Below are 15,927 nucleotides of genomic sequence, written 5' to 3'. Positions count from 1 at the left end.
GACGTCGCCGTTCCGTCCGGTAAATTTCCAACGCCCGGTCGCACCCCCGCCCGTTCCGAACGACCGGGGGGAGGAATACGCGCCGAGCGAGCGCGAAATTGGGCCATCATAGCGGTAACTTATCGACGTGGCCCGCGCTCGGCGCCGTGGGGATGACTTGCAGCAATTCTCGATATCGGCGACACGTATGTAGTACGTTCGCGCCGGCCGACGTTTGTGCGTTAAATTAAAGATTGAAGATTAGATCTCGCCGATCGAGAAATCGGCGCACATGGAGAAGCGTGACATGCGGCGAGAAGAGAGGAAGACGGAGGAGAGCTAGGAATTATTCAGACCAAGGATTTAAATCGAAAGTCGTGGGATCTATCACGAGAACGGGAAAGTTCGTACACGCCACCGGCGGACCTCTCGAAGGAGGGGAGAGAGAGAGAGAAAAGAGAGAGATAATGATGTAACGAATTATATCGCGCTCGTGAAACGGTTTGTCACGATTGCCCTTCGGCCGCGATACGCACGTAGGTACGTGCGCTGTCATTCCGCCTGCACCGTTGCCGGGAGGAGGAAAAGTGGCACGTGGTCATCGAGGAGGTTTCCCTCGACACACGGATCACTGGGGTTAATCGACCCCTCGTCGGGGACCGGTTGACGGACGCCTCTCGAGGAAGGCGCGAGCGAGATCCCGGTGGCCCCCTTCGCTGTAAAACACAATCGGAACATGGTACACCGTGCCCGGACGGAAGGTCGTGACGTTCGATAAGACGTCGTTTGAATTCGCACCGTCACCAGGTCACAGTTTGCAAAAAAAAACGGTAGGTACATTGAGTACGTCAACACTGACTTCAGAACGTTTTTTTTTTTTTTTTGTTTGCCATCAGATGTAACTCCAGCTTGTCTTTGTATGTCTAGAATATTGGCTACTGGAGCCTCTCCTCGGACAAGATGAGCAACCAGCTGCAAACCAATTTGATTGCCGCCGCGATCGGAGCGACTATCGGCGTCATCAGTGCGGCCAGCATCTTTATTTATCAGAAGGTCTTGGAGAAGCAGCAGCATGCCGGGAAGAACGCTCATCTGGATGAAGTCGATCGTCGCCTCACCGAACTGCAAACAGAATTAGAAAGACTGAGGTACAGCGAATGCTTCCTCTTTGCTCAAGATGTATAGGATGCTCGTAAAGTTGGCCAAATTGCAATTTATTCTGTCATCATGACTGATTAGACGCTAATTTTTTTATACATTACAAGTCTTTCACTGTTGTATCCAACTGTTAACATCAATAGTTTGAGAAGAAGGCATGTACGAATTTATATTTGTATCTTTTTTTTATCAAGGTGATTGTTAGAGCAAGTTGACAAAATTTGAATGAATATTTTCCAGGAATACTTTATATCTTTGTATAATTTGAGTTAATGATAAATAATTTCTATTTTTAGAGTACAACAAAATCAACAGAGAAAGAAGAAGAAGCTTAATCCTAAACGCGAGAACGATACTACGTACGCTACAACAGACAATGATACCGACGTGGATTTCTCGACGGCTGGCGACGAAGAATTTTTCGACTGTTCGGACAGCGATAATGGTATAAGTGACATCGAGAACAGGTCAGTTTAACATATTATCTAGGCGTTCATGCGTGTCGCGGTTGCAAGTTCGATTTAACGTTTCGCACAGCATTATTGCACATTAAATTGACCGCACTTTAAATCGAAGATTTTTCCTATTTACGCACACAAGTTTAATATTCACAGGCTTCTTTTCAAAAGAATTTATATGTGCATGAAATTTTGCTTTGTCTCTATCATACTTATCCGGAATTATAACTCGAAACATAAACGGGAAAGATTATACGCTTAGTGATGCAGGACAACTGAAGCCACCTGCCCTGGATTAAACTTATCCGCTCTCGATGCGCATCACCAACGGGATGGACACGAAGAAGATGATTATCTTGAACTACGAAATCTCGTAGACACGTATCCAGATAGTGTAGACGTAGTATGGAGATATGCCAGAAGTTGTTACAAATATTCAAATTGCACCACTGACGCAAATGTAAGAAAAGCCGTTATTTGTGCAGGTATATAACCGAAAAATTATGCGTAACTTTGATGGAATCGCTGATCGCGCGTTTAACAGAGTCACTCAATTGCGACGAATTGTCGTTTCAGGAATTGACGCCTGTGAAAAGCTTCTCGACGTACAAAACGCAGATCTGCACAAATGGTGCGGCGTACTTGTTGGCGTAAACGGTGATTTTTTGCCGGTAGCTGAGAAGATAAAGAACGGTTACCGTTTCAAGGAGCACGTAATGAAAGCCTTGGAGATGCGTCCGAATGATGCTGACCTGCATCATTTACTCGGCAGATTCAAATACGAGGTGGCCAACTTGAGTTGGATAGAGAGAAAGGTACATGTTTCACCGTAGCTCGGATGACTCCGGAAACGGAGCATTTAATTAAGACGCGAGCAACAAAGGAGGGACAATAGACGAAAATCAGGCCAAAAGTTGCAATTAAAACCGACCGCTGCTTTAAATTAATAAATAATAAGATTATATTTCAATTTGAAGTAAATTATTTGAATGGAATTTTAATTTCAATCTTAATCACAAAATATATAACATGGAAATGTTTTTACTTGAGGAATAGTAAATTTTTGATCTAAAGAACCTGCAGCTCGAAGAAATTACACATAATGAAGCAGACTTGCAGTATTATAATTAATTTTATTTTTGCTTGTGCAGATTGCTGCGACTTTATTTTCGGAGCCGCCAAGTGCCTCGTACGAAGATGCGATTGATAGCTTCCAGAAGGCGGAGGACTTTTCGGTCAAAGTAAATCTGGAGAACTGGCTGTTTCTAAGCAAATGTTACATAGCACTGAGCAACTATAAACCGGCCTGTCAGTGGCTGGAGAAAATTTGCGATTTATCAGTTACGAGCGAAGAGGATGAAAGAATACAGAACGATGCGCGTCAACTTCTTGCCAAGTACTCGGGATATCAATAGCGGAAACGTTAAATTTTATAGATCTGAGAATGTATCCATTCCATATATTACAAATATATTAATCGCGCGATGAACGTAAAGGATTCGCAGGTGAATGTGAGGGGAAAGAAAAGCGTATACAAGTTATTCTAATTATAGGGCGGGAGGTACACAATTTTAACCCTGGACAAACTTTTATATGAAACTGTATAAAGTGATCGCTATTTGTCTTCGGAATAAAAAAGATACGAAGCGGCGTGGGATGTTTTAGGAAATAATTTTGTGATAAAATACATTTTAGAATCGCCATTTTACTGTATAAATATTTGGGCCTAGCGTGGTTTATTCTGTCAGTTATATAGACTTACAAATTTATTATGTTGGTTTTATCTTTCTATTGTCTGTTTCCTAATAAATGATACAACATGATAAGCACCGTTGAGCGTAGTTGTTTTATGGTTAAAAACTTTCATCAATGATCACATCTCTCTCCCTCCAGTGCATGGGGAGCTTCTCTCTCCGTCCGTTCCATCTTCCCCTTCTTTTCTGTCTTCTCCCTCTTACCTACATATAATTTTAAATATAATATTTTATTTCGCAGGTATATATAGTGAAACAACCGACACATATGTACCAAAAATTGTATATATGTTTAATATACCTAACTTTATGTGAATAAACATCTTTTTGACGACACAATATTTAGCGATGTGGAAAATAAATATATTAAAATTAGATATACTAAATATACTAAAAAACTAAAATGGAATAAAAATATATCAATCGTATAAGATCGTGTAAGTTAATTATCAGTTACAGGACTCTCCAATCTCTCCATTGAGATCGTACAGCCCCTACGCTCAACAGATCAATAATGGTCCGACACAGCATCCTCCAGCTCGGTGGCAAAGGCCGGATAGAGAGCGAGGGTGAAAGGGGTAGCAGAGAGAAACCCCTCTAATAGAACCCGGAGGAAGCCAGTGAAGACACGGCGTTTCATGAGGAAACAGTCAAGATCCAATGTCCGTGAAGGGTGCTTCAATTGCACGGTGCACATGTGAAAGTGAGTTTCACAGAGACATCGTTTTCGTCTATAATTTCTATTTTTTAGCGCAAAAATATAAAATTAAATCTCTATCTTTTTACGTCCTGTATATCGAATGCTAAGTATTATTTTCGGAGTTTTTGCAAAATTATTATTATATAACAATCGGCCTCGGGAGGTGAACGTTTTGACTAATCACCGATTTTGATCCCCTTGCACGTGATGAATCTATAACGTTGAAAATAAATTGATTCGCGTCCGAGGGCGTCCTTGAGTTTCGTCCAATGCTTTGTAAATAATAATTTTTTTTTTATCGCGTTAATGTGTTTTACGTCCCACATTATATTATCTTTACAAAACATATGTGTTCCATTATTGTTAAGAAAATGTCGGATGTATAAATTTATGAAGCTTTAAAAATAAATGTGAAAATATTTCAAAATCGATGACTAATCAACCGTGTCCTCTCCTCTTGCGAGCACGAACGCAAATTGCGACTTAAATTCACGATTATTAATTACTTTTTGCGCTCATACTGGTATATTCTGTATCATTTTCAGGATATCCATTCCCAGACTGTAATGCGCGGATTTTTACGTGGTACATTGTACTGTGCTCTGTGGTATGGTAGTATAGTAGCAGGCTTTTTATTTATCGCCTGCCCGCTCTTGCCATTGCTGTTGTTCAGTCCACCGAGATTTCGAAAATGCGGAGAGCTCTTATTCTCGTGCTGGGAACTTTATCCTACTGTAAGTACTGCAAATCTGGATAATTATACAGATTGTTCGCGATTGAATTAACGACAAATAAAAGCCCTAGAACGACGAATTACTTTAAAATTTACTTCATGAAAATCTACTTTTTATGTATTTAATTAAAGGTCTCTTGAATGTTTTAAAGATACGTCTTTCCTCTTATATTATACTTTACATTATTATTTCTATCTACTCTCTACTTTTTAATACAGTAGATAACAATTTTTTAATAGAATTTTAACATCTCTGATGTTCGAAAACTTCCAAGGAAAGATTTTCTAAAAAGTTGTTTGTGTTTTGTCATTATATTGTAAGTGTAACAGGATTATAAATAGGATTATAAATGTTTCAGGCTCTATTGAGGGCGTTCGGTGTAAAGATATATGTGTCTGGCGATCATATATCTCCTAATGAATCGGCCGTGCTTGTGATGAACCACAGAACGAGAGTGGACTGGAACTTCCTATGGGCGGCGATGTACCAAGCATGCCTGCCCAGTGTCGGGTGTCATAAGTTGAAGTTTATTTTAAAGGATCCTATACGGCACATTCCTGGCCCAGGTAACGTTCCAAACGCGATATACGAATTATTACGTTGATTATATTTACGAAGGTGTATTGCGTATATGTGCTCCCACACGTCTGTAACACGTGCGTCTGTAACAGGATGGATAATGCAAATGAATGGTTTCCTTTACATAACGCGACGTTGGGAAGAGGATCGGGGCCGATTGTCGCGTACGCTCGATTACCTGATCGCGTTAGATAGCCGCACGCAGCTGCTGATATTCCCCGAAGGCACTGATTTAACGGAGACCAGTAAGGAAAGGTCGGACAAGTACGCCTTGCAGCATAATCTGCCTAGTTATACCTACACCCTCCATCCGAAAACGACCGGGTTCGCCTACTTGGTCCAGCATCTGCAGCGCGCGAATTACCTCGACGCCGTGTACGATCTGACGATAGCGTATCCGGACTACATACCGCAGTCCGAGGTCGATCTGATCAGAGGTAAGTTCCCGAGGGAGGTGCACTTCCACATAAGACGGATATCGTCCGCGGATATACCGGCGCACGATGACTCGACCCTGAGGAGGTGGCTGGAGGACAGGTGGTCCGACAAGGAGGCGATCCTGAAGGGATTCTACGAGCGGAAGGCGTTCTCCAGCCAGATCTGGCCGATGACGAAGACGCTGCCATTACGAGCCGCATTCGGATTCTGGAGCATATTAACAGGTGAATAAAAACCTTTGCCCGTCAACCGCGGGAAACGATAACGAAAGGTAAATTTTATTTTTAGGGATGACGGTGCTTCTACTCATCGTTTCTCCGATCTTCCAGCTGTGGACCCTGATTCACGCATTGTTCTTCATCGGTCTGTCGATTCTCAACACGTGCTTCAATCAGATTGAGATCGGGTGGTATTGGCGCTGGAAAAAACTATTCCTTCTGAGCTAAATGTTAGTTAATCGAGAATATATTTTTCTTTTGAACGTCACTAGGGAATCGCGTAGCTCTTTGTCTCTGTGATAATACTGTATATAAGATGGTATAATGCTAGGAGAAGAGCAGATGTAATTTCAAGACTCTTGTGCAATATCGCAATTTAAATGTAATCGTGTCCAGCGATGGATATCCTTCTCTTGAAAGTTTCCAAACTGTTCGATCATATAAAGATATTGCTTCTACATATTATTCCGTGCTATTTGAAATCGGAAATTCTTGAAAGTCTTGAAAAATTGTAAGTCTTAAGAACTCTTTAAATGTCTGAGACATTTGTTCTTAGAAATGTATAAAATTTTAAAAGAAACAATTATCTACATTATAGATGTCTAAAATTGCTTTTCTTAAATATAAATCGGAAAGTAGATTGAAACAGTAACGTACGATGTTACATGAAAGAGAAGATATATTTTCAGAATACTCAAGACTTTTCAGATTTTTGATACATTCGAGATTTTCGAAATGTTCAAGACTTTCAGACATCTTTTGGCTTCGAATGATATTCGAAATGACTCGGCAGTTTCATATCTAACAGGATTTAATATATTTGGAGTCCATCGCTAGTTGCAATATAATTGCACTGTTTTAATCCTTTTACGTTTATAATGTCCCCTTATGTCGCAGCGTTTTAAAAACATGGTAGCGTATAAGAGATAAGAGTATATAGTTCTCTGATAATCGTAGCCCATTGTTCCGTGCTAAATTATAGAGAACACCGGTATGCAAGCGACACTTCTGTTATCGATTTTGATTGTAATTGAATCACTATTGAAATTATATATATCTCGGCACTCAATTTTTCCAGCAAATGTAATCAGCCGTATTTATCAGCCTCTCTTTTTAAGTGACGATCGGATTTCTAATCACATAAACACACACACGTACAAAACATTGGTGATTTGTGTTGACAGTAATGTTAAAGTGAAAATGCATTTTTAACAGGAATATATTTAATGGAAATGTCTATATTTATAAAACATATATAAATTTTTCGGAGACTTACTGACGAAATAATAACGCTTTGAAAGAAATACTAATTTTTACTCCAATAAATTTTTAATAAAAATTGATACAAATATATTGAATATTAAGATACACACACACAAACAACATATACACAAGATGGTCCATTTATTTTTACTACTTAAAATATCTCCGTTACTTTTAAGAGTAGAATAAAATGTTTAAGGAATTATTCGAAAAGATATATTATGATTAGTAGGACATCTTTAATATATAATTTTCTATATTTAGATGTCATTTTTACATAAGATTTATTTTTTTTTTTTTTAATTGTAACCAATGATTCCTAATGAATTCGGGGATCTAAATTGATGACTTTCAAATGGATGCGGAAAATTTGTGTTTAATTAATTTCACTACCATCTTCAGAGATAAAAAATATTTTACTAAAGGTCTAATTATTGTGGAATATCTCACGTTACATCAAGTATTGTAATCTATGATTAAATGTTTTTAAAGGAGTACTTACGTATGTAACTCGTATAGTTGATAGTATGTTAGAAAATATTTATTTTTTCGAGTAGTCTCGATAAAATGTAGATTAATTACCGAAAAATTTCGAGCATAACTAAAAGTGAATTCACGTGCCAAAGTGATATAAGCAGTCAAAATAGTTTTATAAGAGTTCATTCACGCGCAGTGAGTGTAGCTGTACCGTACCTGGCATGTCGTATATTCGATATAAAAGAAAAATTAATCATTTGTCTTTTATATAGCTCTAACAATGTAATTAAAATTATAAATTGATTGTAATAATCTCTCTGTCTTACAAATGATGTCCAGTAAATGTCTTATAAATTGGTAAATTAAGCGAGTTCTTAGTGAAATGTGTTAAAATTTTTCTGTGCAAATAGATGTTAATTAGATTATCGTATAATGATGTGAAGTGCGTATAATGTCTAAAATTGTTACGTGTATTACTAATATATTAACACAAATATTTTATGTAACAGCATATTCTGCGTCGTATACAGTGTTTAAGACTGTAATGTTATATGTGGTGTATTAAGTTGTATACCTGTATTCGAGCGTTATAAATCTGTATATCCTACTTTGATCGTTGTGCAATAAACAAAACGCAGAAATAGAACGCTTCAAACTGAAAAAAATGAATACCCGCGAATAAAAAATCTATGTTCTATTGCAAAACGATCGTATTTAGAATGTACATATTTATGCTACTGTTTGTGCCATTTGATTAAAAAATAATGGATTTAAAATAAATGTATAGAGATAATCTTAAATTAACTGCGATTTTATTAATTGCAAACATATGTATAAATTTCTTGATATTTCAGTAAAATGTTCTCAGTAGGAGAGCCAAGTTTTTCGCATCTTGCACCGCTAACAAAATTCGATTAACTCACTCAAAATTCTAAAGCAAAGAATTCCAGTTCTTATTAATTACTTGAAAATTGAACTTAATTTTCTAATCAGTTTCACGGGAAGGCTCAATCCCGTGATATCTCTTACATCATTTTTTGTAAAATGGATTAAGTGGACTTGGTATAGGACTTATTTTCAGCACGCTGGCCAACGGTTTTTTATTTGCGTCAAACGGAATACCTGGACTTTTACGAACTTGTTGAAGATACTCGGATGTATGTTGCGCTGTATTCCGAGAGAGCCCGAATATTACCTTTTTCTTTTCCATCGAAAAATTATTTAAATTAGTTTGCTTCTTTATCTGACATGGTAGTTCCTGTAACAAGACAATGAATGATCATATAATTTATAACGCATTACGATAGCAGTATTAATTATAACATTAAATTTGTATTTACATTTTTTAATGGCACGTCTCGGTGCTTGCTTTTCGATATTTTTTTCTTGGCTACAGGATTAATTACTGTGACTTGATTTTTTTTGCTGGAAATTGGCAAAATAGAAGTATATTGATCTATATTGTCAGAGGTTTGTACGTCACAAGTTACCGCTTTTTTCATTTTACGTTTTATATTTTTATCTGTCGTAGATTTGTTACCTTTTTTATTTAATTTAGTTTTTGTAGTTTTAATCTTTTTGGAAGTTTCTTTTCGCAGCTTCTTCCTGCTCTCAATAATTTCAGATCTAGGGCTAGGTATATCACACGTTGAATTACTTCTTTTCCGTTTTTTTAATGGTACTGTATTTGCATCTGTATCTTTCAAATCAGTCTTCGTGGCTGCAGTTGTATCGGTTAGTTCGCTTTCCGAGTCAACAGCATTAGACTCTAGATCTGAAGCATCTCCATTCTTTGGATCAATAGAAATTTGATCACAAACCGCTGTTCCATTTTCTCTTTTTCGTTTTTTATTCTTCTTGTCGGAAAGCAAATTTTTCTCAAACCGAATGAGACGCAACGCGGCCTTTTTCGAATCCGTCTCTTTTCTCGGAGGTTTTGGTTTTCTGACTCTCTTTATCCCGAGCGGCATCCTTCCCTGCGACAATTCTTTATATCTGAAAATATAAATTTTATTTTTCAAGACGAAAGTATAATGGATCAAGTGTAACTTGTAATTCGATAGATTAATAAAATGCATACTCGTCAAGAAGTCTCAAGAGCTGTCTGCGCGACTTTGCCGTTGACGACGGATGAAATTTATACGTCGAGAGCAACTCGGCAATCTTCGCGGCATTAAAAGGTATCTGCGCTAGTTCGACATCCACTCTACCCGCTCTTGGATCTAAAGGCTTCTTGATTTCAGTCTCGGAAGACTGTTTGCCTTCATTGTCAGAATTTTCCTCTGTGTCAGATATCTCGATCTTCTGCATATCGTCTATACGTGCGCAGGGAAAGCCAGCCTGTTTAAAACACAAGTTTATATATTAACAAATATACGTTATGTTGGATACTGAAATATAGTTTTGTGTTTTAGATATATACTTACGTCTTTCCAAGCTTCGAATTTCTCCATGTAGTCTAAACCAATATCCGATTGGAATATCAAGCGTCTAAAAATATGTTTCATGATATGTCCCATCTGTCTTTCGTCACTTGTGGTTATTAGATATTCAGCAAACGGTTTAACAAGTTCGTGGACTACATCCTCCGGTATATTTCCATTGCTAACCTACGTGGTAAATAATATAAATGACAACTTCTTATTAAAAGTTAGACGAAGTGATTTAGCTCCGACTGTTTTGTCATTCTTTTTTACTTTGGCAAGTTCCTCCAGATATATCTCCGTCACGTGCAGATTGAATCCTAGACCAGTTTTCGCATGTAAAAAGAGTCGCGTGAACATCCGTGAAATCTCTGTAACCCATTCCACGTCCCACGATTGGTTCTTACAGACTATAAACGTCTGACGAAGGATCCTCCTGACCAACTGCAAGAAAACCGAAGTAAGATTATATCGCTTTTGAGTGTTCAAAGTATTCCCTGCATGTACGTTAGATGTATCTGAAATGACGAAAGTACCATGGAGAACTTGTCCAGTCTATACTGATCTATGCCGAACCATTCGGTGGCGAGTGTCCGTAGAGCGCAGCTAGTATAAAGTACAATGGTGTCCCTTGAATTCAAGCAGTGTACAAGTTTGCTGAGCGAATCCGCCAGCTCTTCCTGGATCAACATCTTGTCCGACATCCACATGCAGTAAAACAGGCCTTTCCACAAGCTCATGAAGTCCACTTTCGTGAACACTGTGAATAGACGCCAAGTGTTTATGTTCAGATACATTTACGTTAATCACGTGTTAATTATTTACGTAAGCGTGTCGCAAGTTGACTCACCGAACGAACTCTGCGATCGTACCGTTAACCATTTATTCAGCCTCTTCAGCACCTTGTCCCGAACCTTTTTGTCATTGTTAGCCAACAATCGCGCGATCTTAATTTCCTGCGCGACGACCAGAGCTTTTTTGTTTTTGTCCTGGGTATCCTTGGCTCGCGTCTCGCTACCGATATTCGGTGTCTTCGTTTCGTCTTTTCGCGGTGATGCGTGGCCACCACGCCGTCCGCGTTTTTTTCTCACTGCCATTCTTTATATCAATTTTTACACAAATTCTTTTGATCAGTCAGACGATACGATATACGCAGCGATATACATGTCTCAATAGCGCAGTGAGAGTTCGTTTTTAAGTGAGAAAATGAAATGTTGCAGGCGCACTGTTACGTACACGTGCGACAAGTTCAACAGGACAGAATTAACATAACCTAGCGATACAACACGAGGAGTACCGGAGTACGAGGACCACGCGGTTTTGTTACACTTTCTGCACTTGGAACGGGCGCGCAATTCGACATAGGAGAGAGAGAGAAAAGGAAAAGAGGCGAAAAGTACCAAATGTTCAGTTACAAATTGAAGTTTTGTTTTCTTTATTGCTAAATCACACTGTACCTTCTGCACTTAAATTTAATTGACGCGATAAAAATAAAAAATAAATAAGTTAACTTAAAATTTCTACAATGAGCACAGTGTTTCCAATTATTCTCATTTTATAATAAAGTTATTAAAGGGAAGGGGAAACTTAATTCAACGTGCGCTCTAATCTTCCTCGATAATCGTCTCCTCATTGTCCTCTTTATCCAATGTTTCAGTCTTCTCCTTCGGAGTGGATTTAATTATAACTTCGTAACAGCGCGTTTCTGCCGTCACCAAACACCTTCGTCTGCAAAATGGACATGAAATATAAGATACACAGTCGGCAAAATGGAATATAATAAAATGATTAATATATTCTGATGCTTGCATGTTACTGTGATCATCCTGCGGCTTTCTCACCGGGTTCCAGCCAGTTACAGGCTTCTCGTTCGTCAGCATCAAGCCACGGATACTGTACGACAATGCAACTTTGCTCAAATTGCGATCCTGCCGTAATATGGAATATATTAATAATAATAATAATAATTTTACGTATATAGACAAAAGTAACGTTTTAATCTGACTTACACGCCATTCAGAATTTAGAACATCAGCCAGGCTCAATATATCAGACGCTATCGCGGCTTCCTCTATGGTTCTTATGGTATTCAGGTAATTTTCCTGGAGGAATTGGACGAACACCACCGACTGCGACTGGAAGAACGCCGCTATTTCCTCGGGATCGTGTACGAACTTGCTGGAGTTGCCGTGCGGCTCTTCTATAATATAAATATAAATCCATTAATACAGCGATTAATTCATGAAATGAATTCGGTAGATACAGGAAGGGAAATCCAATTACTTTTCGGAAACGTGACTCTTCCGATGCCGTGTAGCAGACCCAAGGTTTCCTCTCGTACCCCGCACTCGCTCTTCAGCCGTTGCTCGGGCACTAATAATTATAGGGAGAATGTAGACTCATGCTTACTGGTTCGATTATAATTATCAATGCATACCTCTGAGAGAGATGAAAATTAGATTTAGAACGGCGCTGCGCACGTCGCCGATGTTGTTGGACAGTATCTCGTCGATGTGTCGCTGAGAGACGTGCAGCATGTCGCCGGCGATGGAATTCAATGTGCTGGACACTCGTTTCAGCACGTTCTTCATTGCGGTGGGAGTGGCAGCGTACATACTGTACATACATCGAATAAATTACGTTTGAAATTGAGAATCAATACTTATTGTTGGTCTGTCTCTGGAATTACGATCGACTCACTTGATGAGATCAATACCGAGCTTCTCCCTTGTGTCAGGTGAAAATAATGTGTGCAACAGTCTCGAATTTCCGGTCTCCGTGCAGACGAATATCACAGGTTCTCTTCCTATTTGGAAATATTTTCTAGAGAGATATTTGTGTAAAGAAAAATATCGCGATGATCTGGACAGGATCTAAACGATTGTAAAGCGGTAACGTTACTCACTCCAGGAGCGTGAAGAAGCCTTTGCAATCCTCGTGATAGACATTCGGGATGTCCTTAACGAGGAGCAATTGTTTGGAACAGTCGCTCAATACTGAGTGATAACGCGTCGCACGTATCAGGTGATCCTCGAATCTGTCTCCTTGCCGCATTATGCGTTCTGAAAATAATTAGAAATTAAGAATCAAGCTACATGTATTAGGAAATAGCCTAAATTTGGTAACGGTGATTGTTACTATTCTCATCTTCAGCCGGATCGACCGGCGTGATCCATTCTATGACATCGAAACCGTTTTCCTTGGCGAGCAATTTTATAGCTGCAGTCTTGCCGCAGCCAGAAGGACCGGAAAGAATCAGCATGGAAGGCTGTCCCTTTAACGCCTTGCACTGAAGCCAATTCTGGATCTCGTTCTGTTTCTGCTTGCTGATTGCCAGTTCGGAGGGCCTCTGTGGCTCGCATGCCTGAAGCAGCTTCGACAAGCTGGTTTCACTCTTTCTTTTCTTGAAATTACTTTGCGTAAATGATCCGTCGAAAAGAGTCTTGTCTAATTCCGTGTTATCGGTACGCTTCAGCGAAGGCTTGTTTACAGGCTCGCAGTCAAATGATGGAACGCACCAAGTGTTGCTCCTCTGCGAAGAAAGAGTTCGTGAGCCACTCGAGTGAACAGTCAGAAAGAAAATGCTTTGTATTTTAAACATGATGTGAAAAAAATGTAACCAATTGTAAAACAAAATATAACGTTTAGGTTAGGGCAAGATTACTCAAATTTCACTCACATGACGTGATATAATAATAAATTGTCTGAATATTTTTGATGCTATGACACTTACCTTTAACTCAACCATGGTGTTCTTTATATAAATTAATTATAATCACATCTTTTTTCATGCTCTAACGAGTTTGAAAGATCGCCTCGTGTCTGCCTCGCGTCCCATTCTTGCTTCAGCGTTTGAAGACTGAGTATATCATCACTAGGTAGCAAGAAATAGAAATAGTAGCTTTACATTTTTTTTTTTCAAATACGAACAATTAGAGAAGTTATAAATTAAAACGTTTAATTTTCTGTTATTGAAATCTCATCAAAGTTTTTTAAAGATTTTTGCGTATAGTATCTTCTCCTTGAAATATAAGGGGAATATTCGACCAAATTTCGATTAACTTAATCGGCGATTAATTTAACAAACGAAATCATTTACAACAAAATTTTTATGAGTTATAGAATGCTGTTGCAAAATACTAGCCAACAAGAAACGTGTAGCCACGATCGAATACCGTCCGGCGGCTCTCGGTGAGAAAGTCCCCAGGTAGCAATTAATGTCTAAAAGACATCATAAAGACATCTTTAAGATTTCTGGCATCTTAAAGACATCTTTATGATGTCTTTTAGACATTAATGCTACCTGGGTCGAAGCTCTCTGAAATGTTAAAATGAAATAAAAAGTCGCTCGGCGCACGTTTCGTTAAGATCTTGCGCACTTTCTCGTCTTAGTAATTGAAACTGTAAAATTGCCAGGATTAATAATGACTACGTCCAATAGGGCAGATTTCAAACTAACGAGTGATAGTTAAATCATCTTTTTATCGTTTGCGGTTGCCGAGATATAAGCGTTTAATGAAAATGATGAATGGCGAGGCGCACGATTCTTTTAGCCAGCTCGCGCTTTATTGCTTTAATGAACGAAAAGTACATACGCGCGAGTAATATAATTGAGTAATAACAATAGGGCAATCATTTACGGTTGCCGAGATATAAATGTTTTATAAAATATAATCTAATCTGTTTTATAAATCTGTTTTACAAAAGTCTGCAGAAATCATTTGGCGCTCGATCTTTACGGCACGCGAGCGCTTTACTTATTGGTTTAATGAACGAAAGTACATAATTGCGAGTAATATAATTGAGTAATACCAATAGGGCAAAGTATAAAGTACCGTCTTTCTTTAATCATCTTTCTATCATTTACGGTTGCCGAAATATATAAGCGGTTTATGAAAGTCAGAAATCATTTGGCGCCCGATCTTTACGGCACGCGCGCGCTTTATCATGTTAAATAAACGGAAGGACGTAATTGTTAGTAACAAAATCGAGATATTTCAATAGCGCAGAGTATAAACTAAACAGTCCTTTTTGAATCATCTCTATATCTTGAGTGGTTTCCCAGATATTTGCGATAAACGATGGGGAAGACTTTTTTTTTCTCGCGCCGAGCCAGCGACACATGGCCTTGACCTACTTTCGACGAACAGCTGTACATTATTGATTTTCTTTCTAAATTGACCTTGACCTAGATCGCCGAGTCCGGGAATGCCGGCGCGCGGCGTGTATGTGTGTATATATGCACGGCAATGTCTATCCATAAAATTCATAAATATTTCGATGTTTTTGCTAACTGATTTATAAGGTTTATTTTAAGTAGCGAGAGCTACTTCTCCTGCTTCTCCAATCAGCGTCGTTTACGCTGTCACAGCTTCCTCCCTAATGTGAGATGTATTATTAATGATATTGCAATCACATTAGCGCTAATTACAATATTTTATGTCGTTTTTGAATAATGTTTATATCTGTGGTGGTTGCAGAGATACATATAAGAATGTATTAATCATTGGCCAGCATTATGCAACAATAAATATTCTGAGACTTTTTATCGTTTAATGTTGTTCAAGAGATCATGCACTATGATTAAAGGGCACATAACAATGTTAACGTAACGTCATTTTTTAAGAATTCTCTAAAATTCGCATACTGATTTTTTATTGTGGTTTTTTTTATTCAATAACGTTTTAAAACATTTTATTTTAAAATCTTTGAATCGCATATTGTTTATTGGCATAAAGGCATAAAC

The 15,927-nt window shown here is 38.4% G+C and overlaps 4 protein-coding genes across 5 annotated transcripts; 2 read left to right on the top strand and 2 right to left on the bottom strand.

The window, feature by feature from the left end:
- Window positions 1–46: 46 nt before the first annotated feature.
- Window positions 47–3,429, top strand: LOC139814796 (regulator of microtubule dynamics protein 1). The gene is made up of 6 exons (XM_071781296.1): window positions 47–809; window positions 907–1,127; window positions 1,434–1,604; window positions 1,866–2,080; window positions 2,172–2,410; window positions 2,747–3,429. The coding sequence occupies exons 2-6, from the start codon at window positions 940–942 to the stop codon at window positions 3,008–3,010; spliced, it is 1,077 nt and encodes a 358-aa protein (XP_071637397.1). The 5' UTR covers window positions 47–809; window positions 907–939; the 3' UTR covers window positions 3,011–3,429.
- A 457-nt stretch (window positions 3,430–3,886) lies between these two features.
- Window positions 3,887–8,558, top strand: LOC139814795 (lysocardiolipin acyltransferase 1). The gene is made up of 5 exons (XM_071781295.1): window positions 3,887–4,052; window positions 4,595–4,783; window positions 5,142–5,349; window positions 5,455–6,024; window positions 6,089–8,558. Exons 2-5 carry the CDS (start codon window positions 4,616–4,618, stop codon window positions 6,244–6,246), a joined length of 1,104 nt encoding a protein of 367 aa, XP_071637396.1. The 5' UTR covers window positions 3,887–4,052; window positions 4,595–4,615; the 3' UTR covers window positions 6,247–8,558.
- Window positions 8,554–11,447, bottom strand: Nnp-1 (Ribosomal RNA processing protein 1 homolog Nnp-1). Of its 2 annotated transcripts, XR_011732601.1 has the most exons (8): window positions 11,032–11,447; window positions 10,718–10,941; window positions 10,455–10,625; window positions 10,185–10,367; window positions 9,839–10,098; window positions 9,299–9,753; window positions 9,099–9,183; window positions 8,879–9,016 (listed from the first exon to the last, which is right to left on the bottom strand). XR_011732601.1 is itself a non-coding variant. In XM_071781281.1 (7 exons), the coding sequence occupies exons 1-7, from the start codon at window positions 11,276–11,278 to the stop codon at window positions 8,789–8,791; spliced, it is 1,968 nt and encodes a 655-aa protein (XP_071637382.1). In that variant the 5' UTR covers window positions 11,279–11,447; the 3' UTR covers window positions 8,554–8,788. The 2 variants fall into 2 exon arrangements, 1 of the variants encoding a protein (XP_071637382.1); XM_071781281.1 differs by having other exon boundaries at window positions 8,554–9,016; window positions 9,099–9,753.
- Window positions 11,448–11,592: 145 nt separating this feature from the next.
- Rad17 (Rad17 checkpoint clamp loader component) lies at window positions 11,593–14,345 on the bottom strand. The gene is made up of 9 exons (XM_071781286.1): window positions 13,915–14,345; window positions 13,320–13,713; window positions 13,087–13,243; window positions 12,882–13,004; window positions 12,619–12,797; window positions 12,465–12,554; window positions 12,191–12,381; window positions 11,991–12,109; window positions 11,593–11,909 (listed from the first exon to the last, which is right to left on the bottom strand). The coding sequence occupies exons 1-9, from the start codon at window positions 13,927–13,929 to the stop codon at window positions 11,786–11,788; spliced, it is 1,392 nt and encodes a 463-aa protein (XP_071637387.1). The 5' UTR covers window positions 13,930–14,345; the 3' UTR covers window positions 11,593–11,785.
- Between the last annotated feature and the right edge of the window lie 1,582 nt (window positions 14,346–15,927).

Source organism: Temnothorax longispinosus, chromosome 6 (assembly GCF_030848805.1).
Source record: "Temnothorax longispinosus isolate EJ_2023e chromosome 6, Tlon_JGU_v1, whole genome shotgun sequence".
Taxonomy (NCBI): Eukaryota; Metazoa; Arthropoda; class Insecta; order Hymenoptera; family Formicidae; genus Temnothorax; species Temnothorax longispinosus.
Note: the sequence above shows the minus strand (reverse complement) of the source record. Positions and strands in the feature narration are given on the sequence as shown.

What these genes read in the sequence shown, in the direction of transcription:
- LOC139814796 (XM_071781296.1), top strand. Translation starts at nt 940, where the DNA reads ATGAGCAACCAGCTGCAAACCAATTTGATTGCCGCCGCGATCGGAGCG. An exon ending in AAAAGCCGTTATTTGTGCAG is followed by an intron (nt 2,081 to 2,171) that starts GTATATAACCGA and finishes TTGTCGTTTCAG; the next exon opens with GAATTGACGCCTGTGAAAAG. An exon ending in TGAGTTGGATAGAGAGAAAG is followed by an intron (nt 2,411 to 2,746) that starts GTACATGTTTCA and finishes TTGCTTGTGCAG; the next exon opens with ATTGCTGCGACTTTATTTTC.
- Nnp-1 (XM_071781281.1), bottom strand. Translation starts at nt 11,278, where the DNA reads ATGGCAGTGAGAAAAAAACGCGGACGGCGTGGTGGCCACGCATCACCG. An exon ending in ATCTGGAGGAACTTGCCAAA is followed by an intron (nt 10,368 to 10,454) that starts GTAAAAAAGAAT and finishes TTTACCACGTAG; the next exon opens with GTTAGCAATGGAAATATACC. An exon ending in GAGACGTGCCATTAAAAAAT is followed by an intron (nt 9,017 to 9,098) that starts GTAAATACAAAT and finishes GTCTTGTTACAG; the next exon opens with GAACTACCATGTCAGATAAA.
- LOC139814795 (XM_071781295.1), top strand. Translation starts at nt 4,616, where the DNA reads ATGCGCGGATTTTTACGTGGTACATTGTACTGTGCTCTGTGGTATGGT. An exon ending in GCTGGGAACTTTATCCTACT is followed by an intron (nt 4,784 to 5,141) that starts GTAAGTACTGCA and finishes TAAATGTTTCAG; the next exon opens with GCTCTATTGAGGGCGTTCGG. An exon ending in ATTCTGGAGCATATTAACAG is followed by an intron (nt 6,025 to 6,088) that starts GTGAATAAAAAC and finishes TTTTATTTTTAG; the next exon opens with GGATGACGGTGCTTCTACTC.
- Rad17 (XM_071781286.1), bottom strand. An exon ending in TTCTAAATTCTGAATGGCGT is followed by an intron (nt 12,110 to 12,190) that starts GTAAGTCAGATT and finishes ATATTACGGCAG; the next exon opens with GATCGCAATTTGAGCAAAGT. An exon ending in CAGGATGATCACAGTAACAT is followed by an intron (nt 11,910 to 11,990) that starts GCAAGCATCAGA and finishes TCCATTTTGCAG; the next exon opens with ACGAAGGTGTTTGGTGACGG.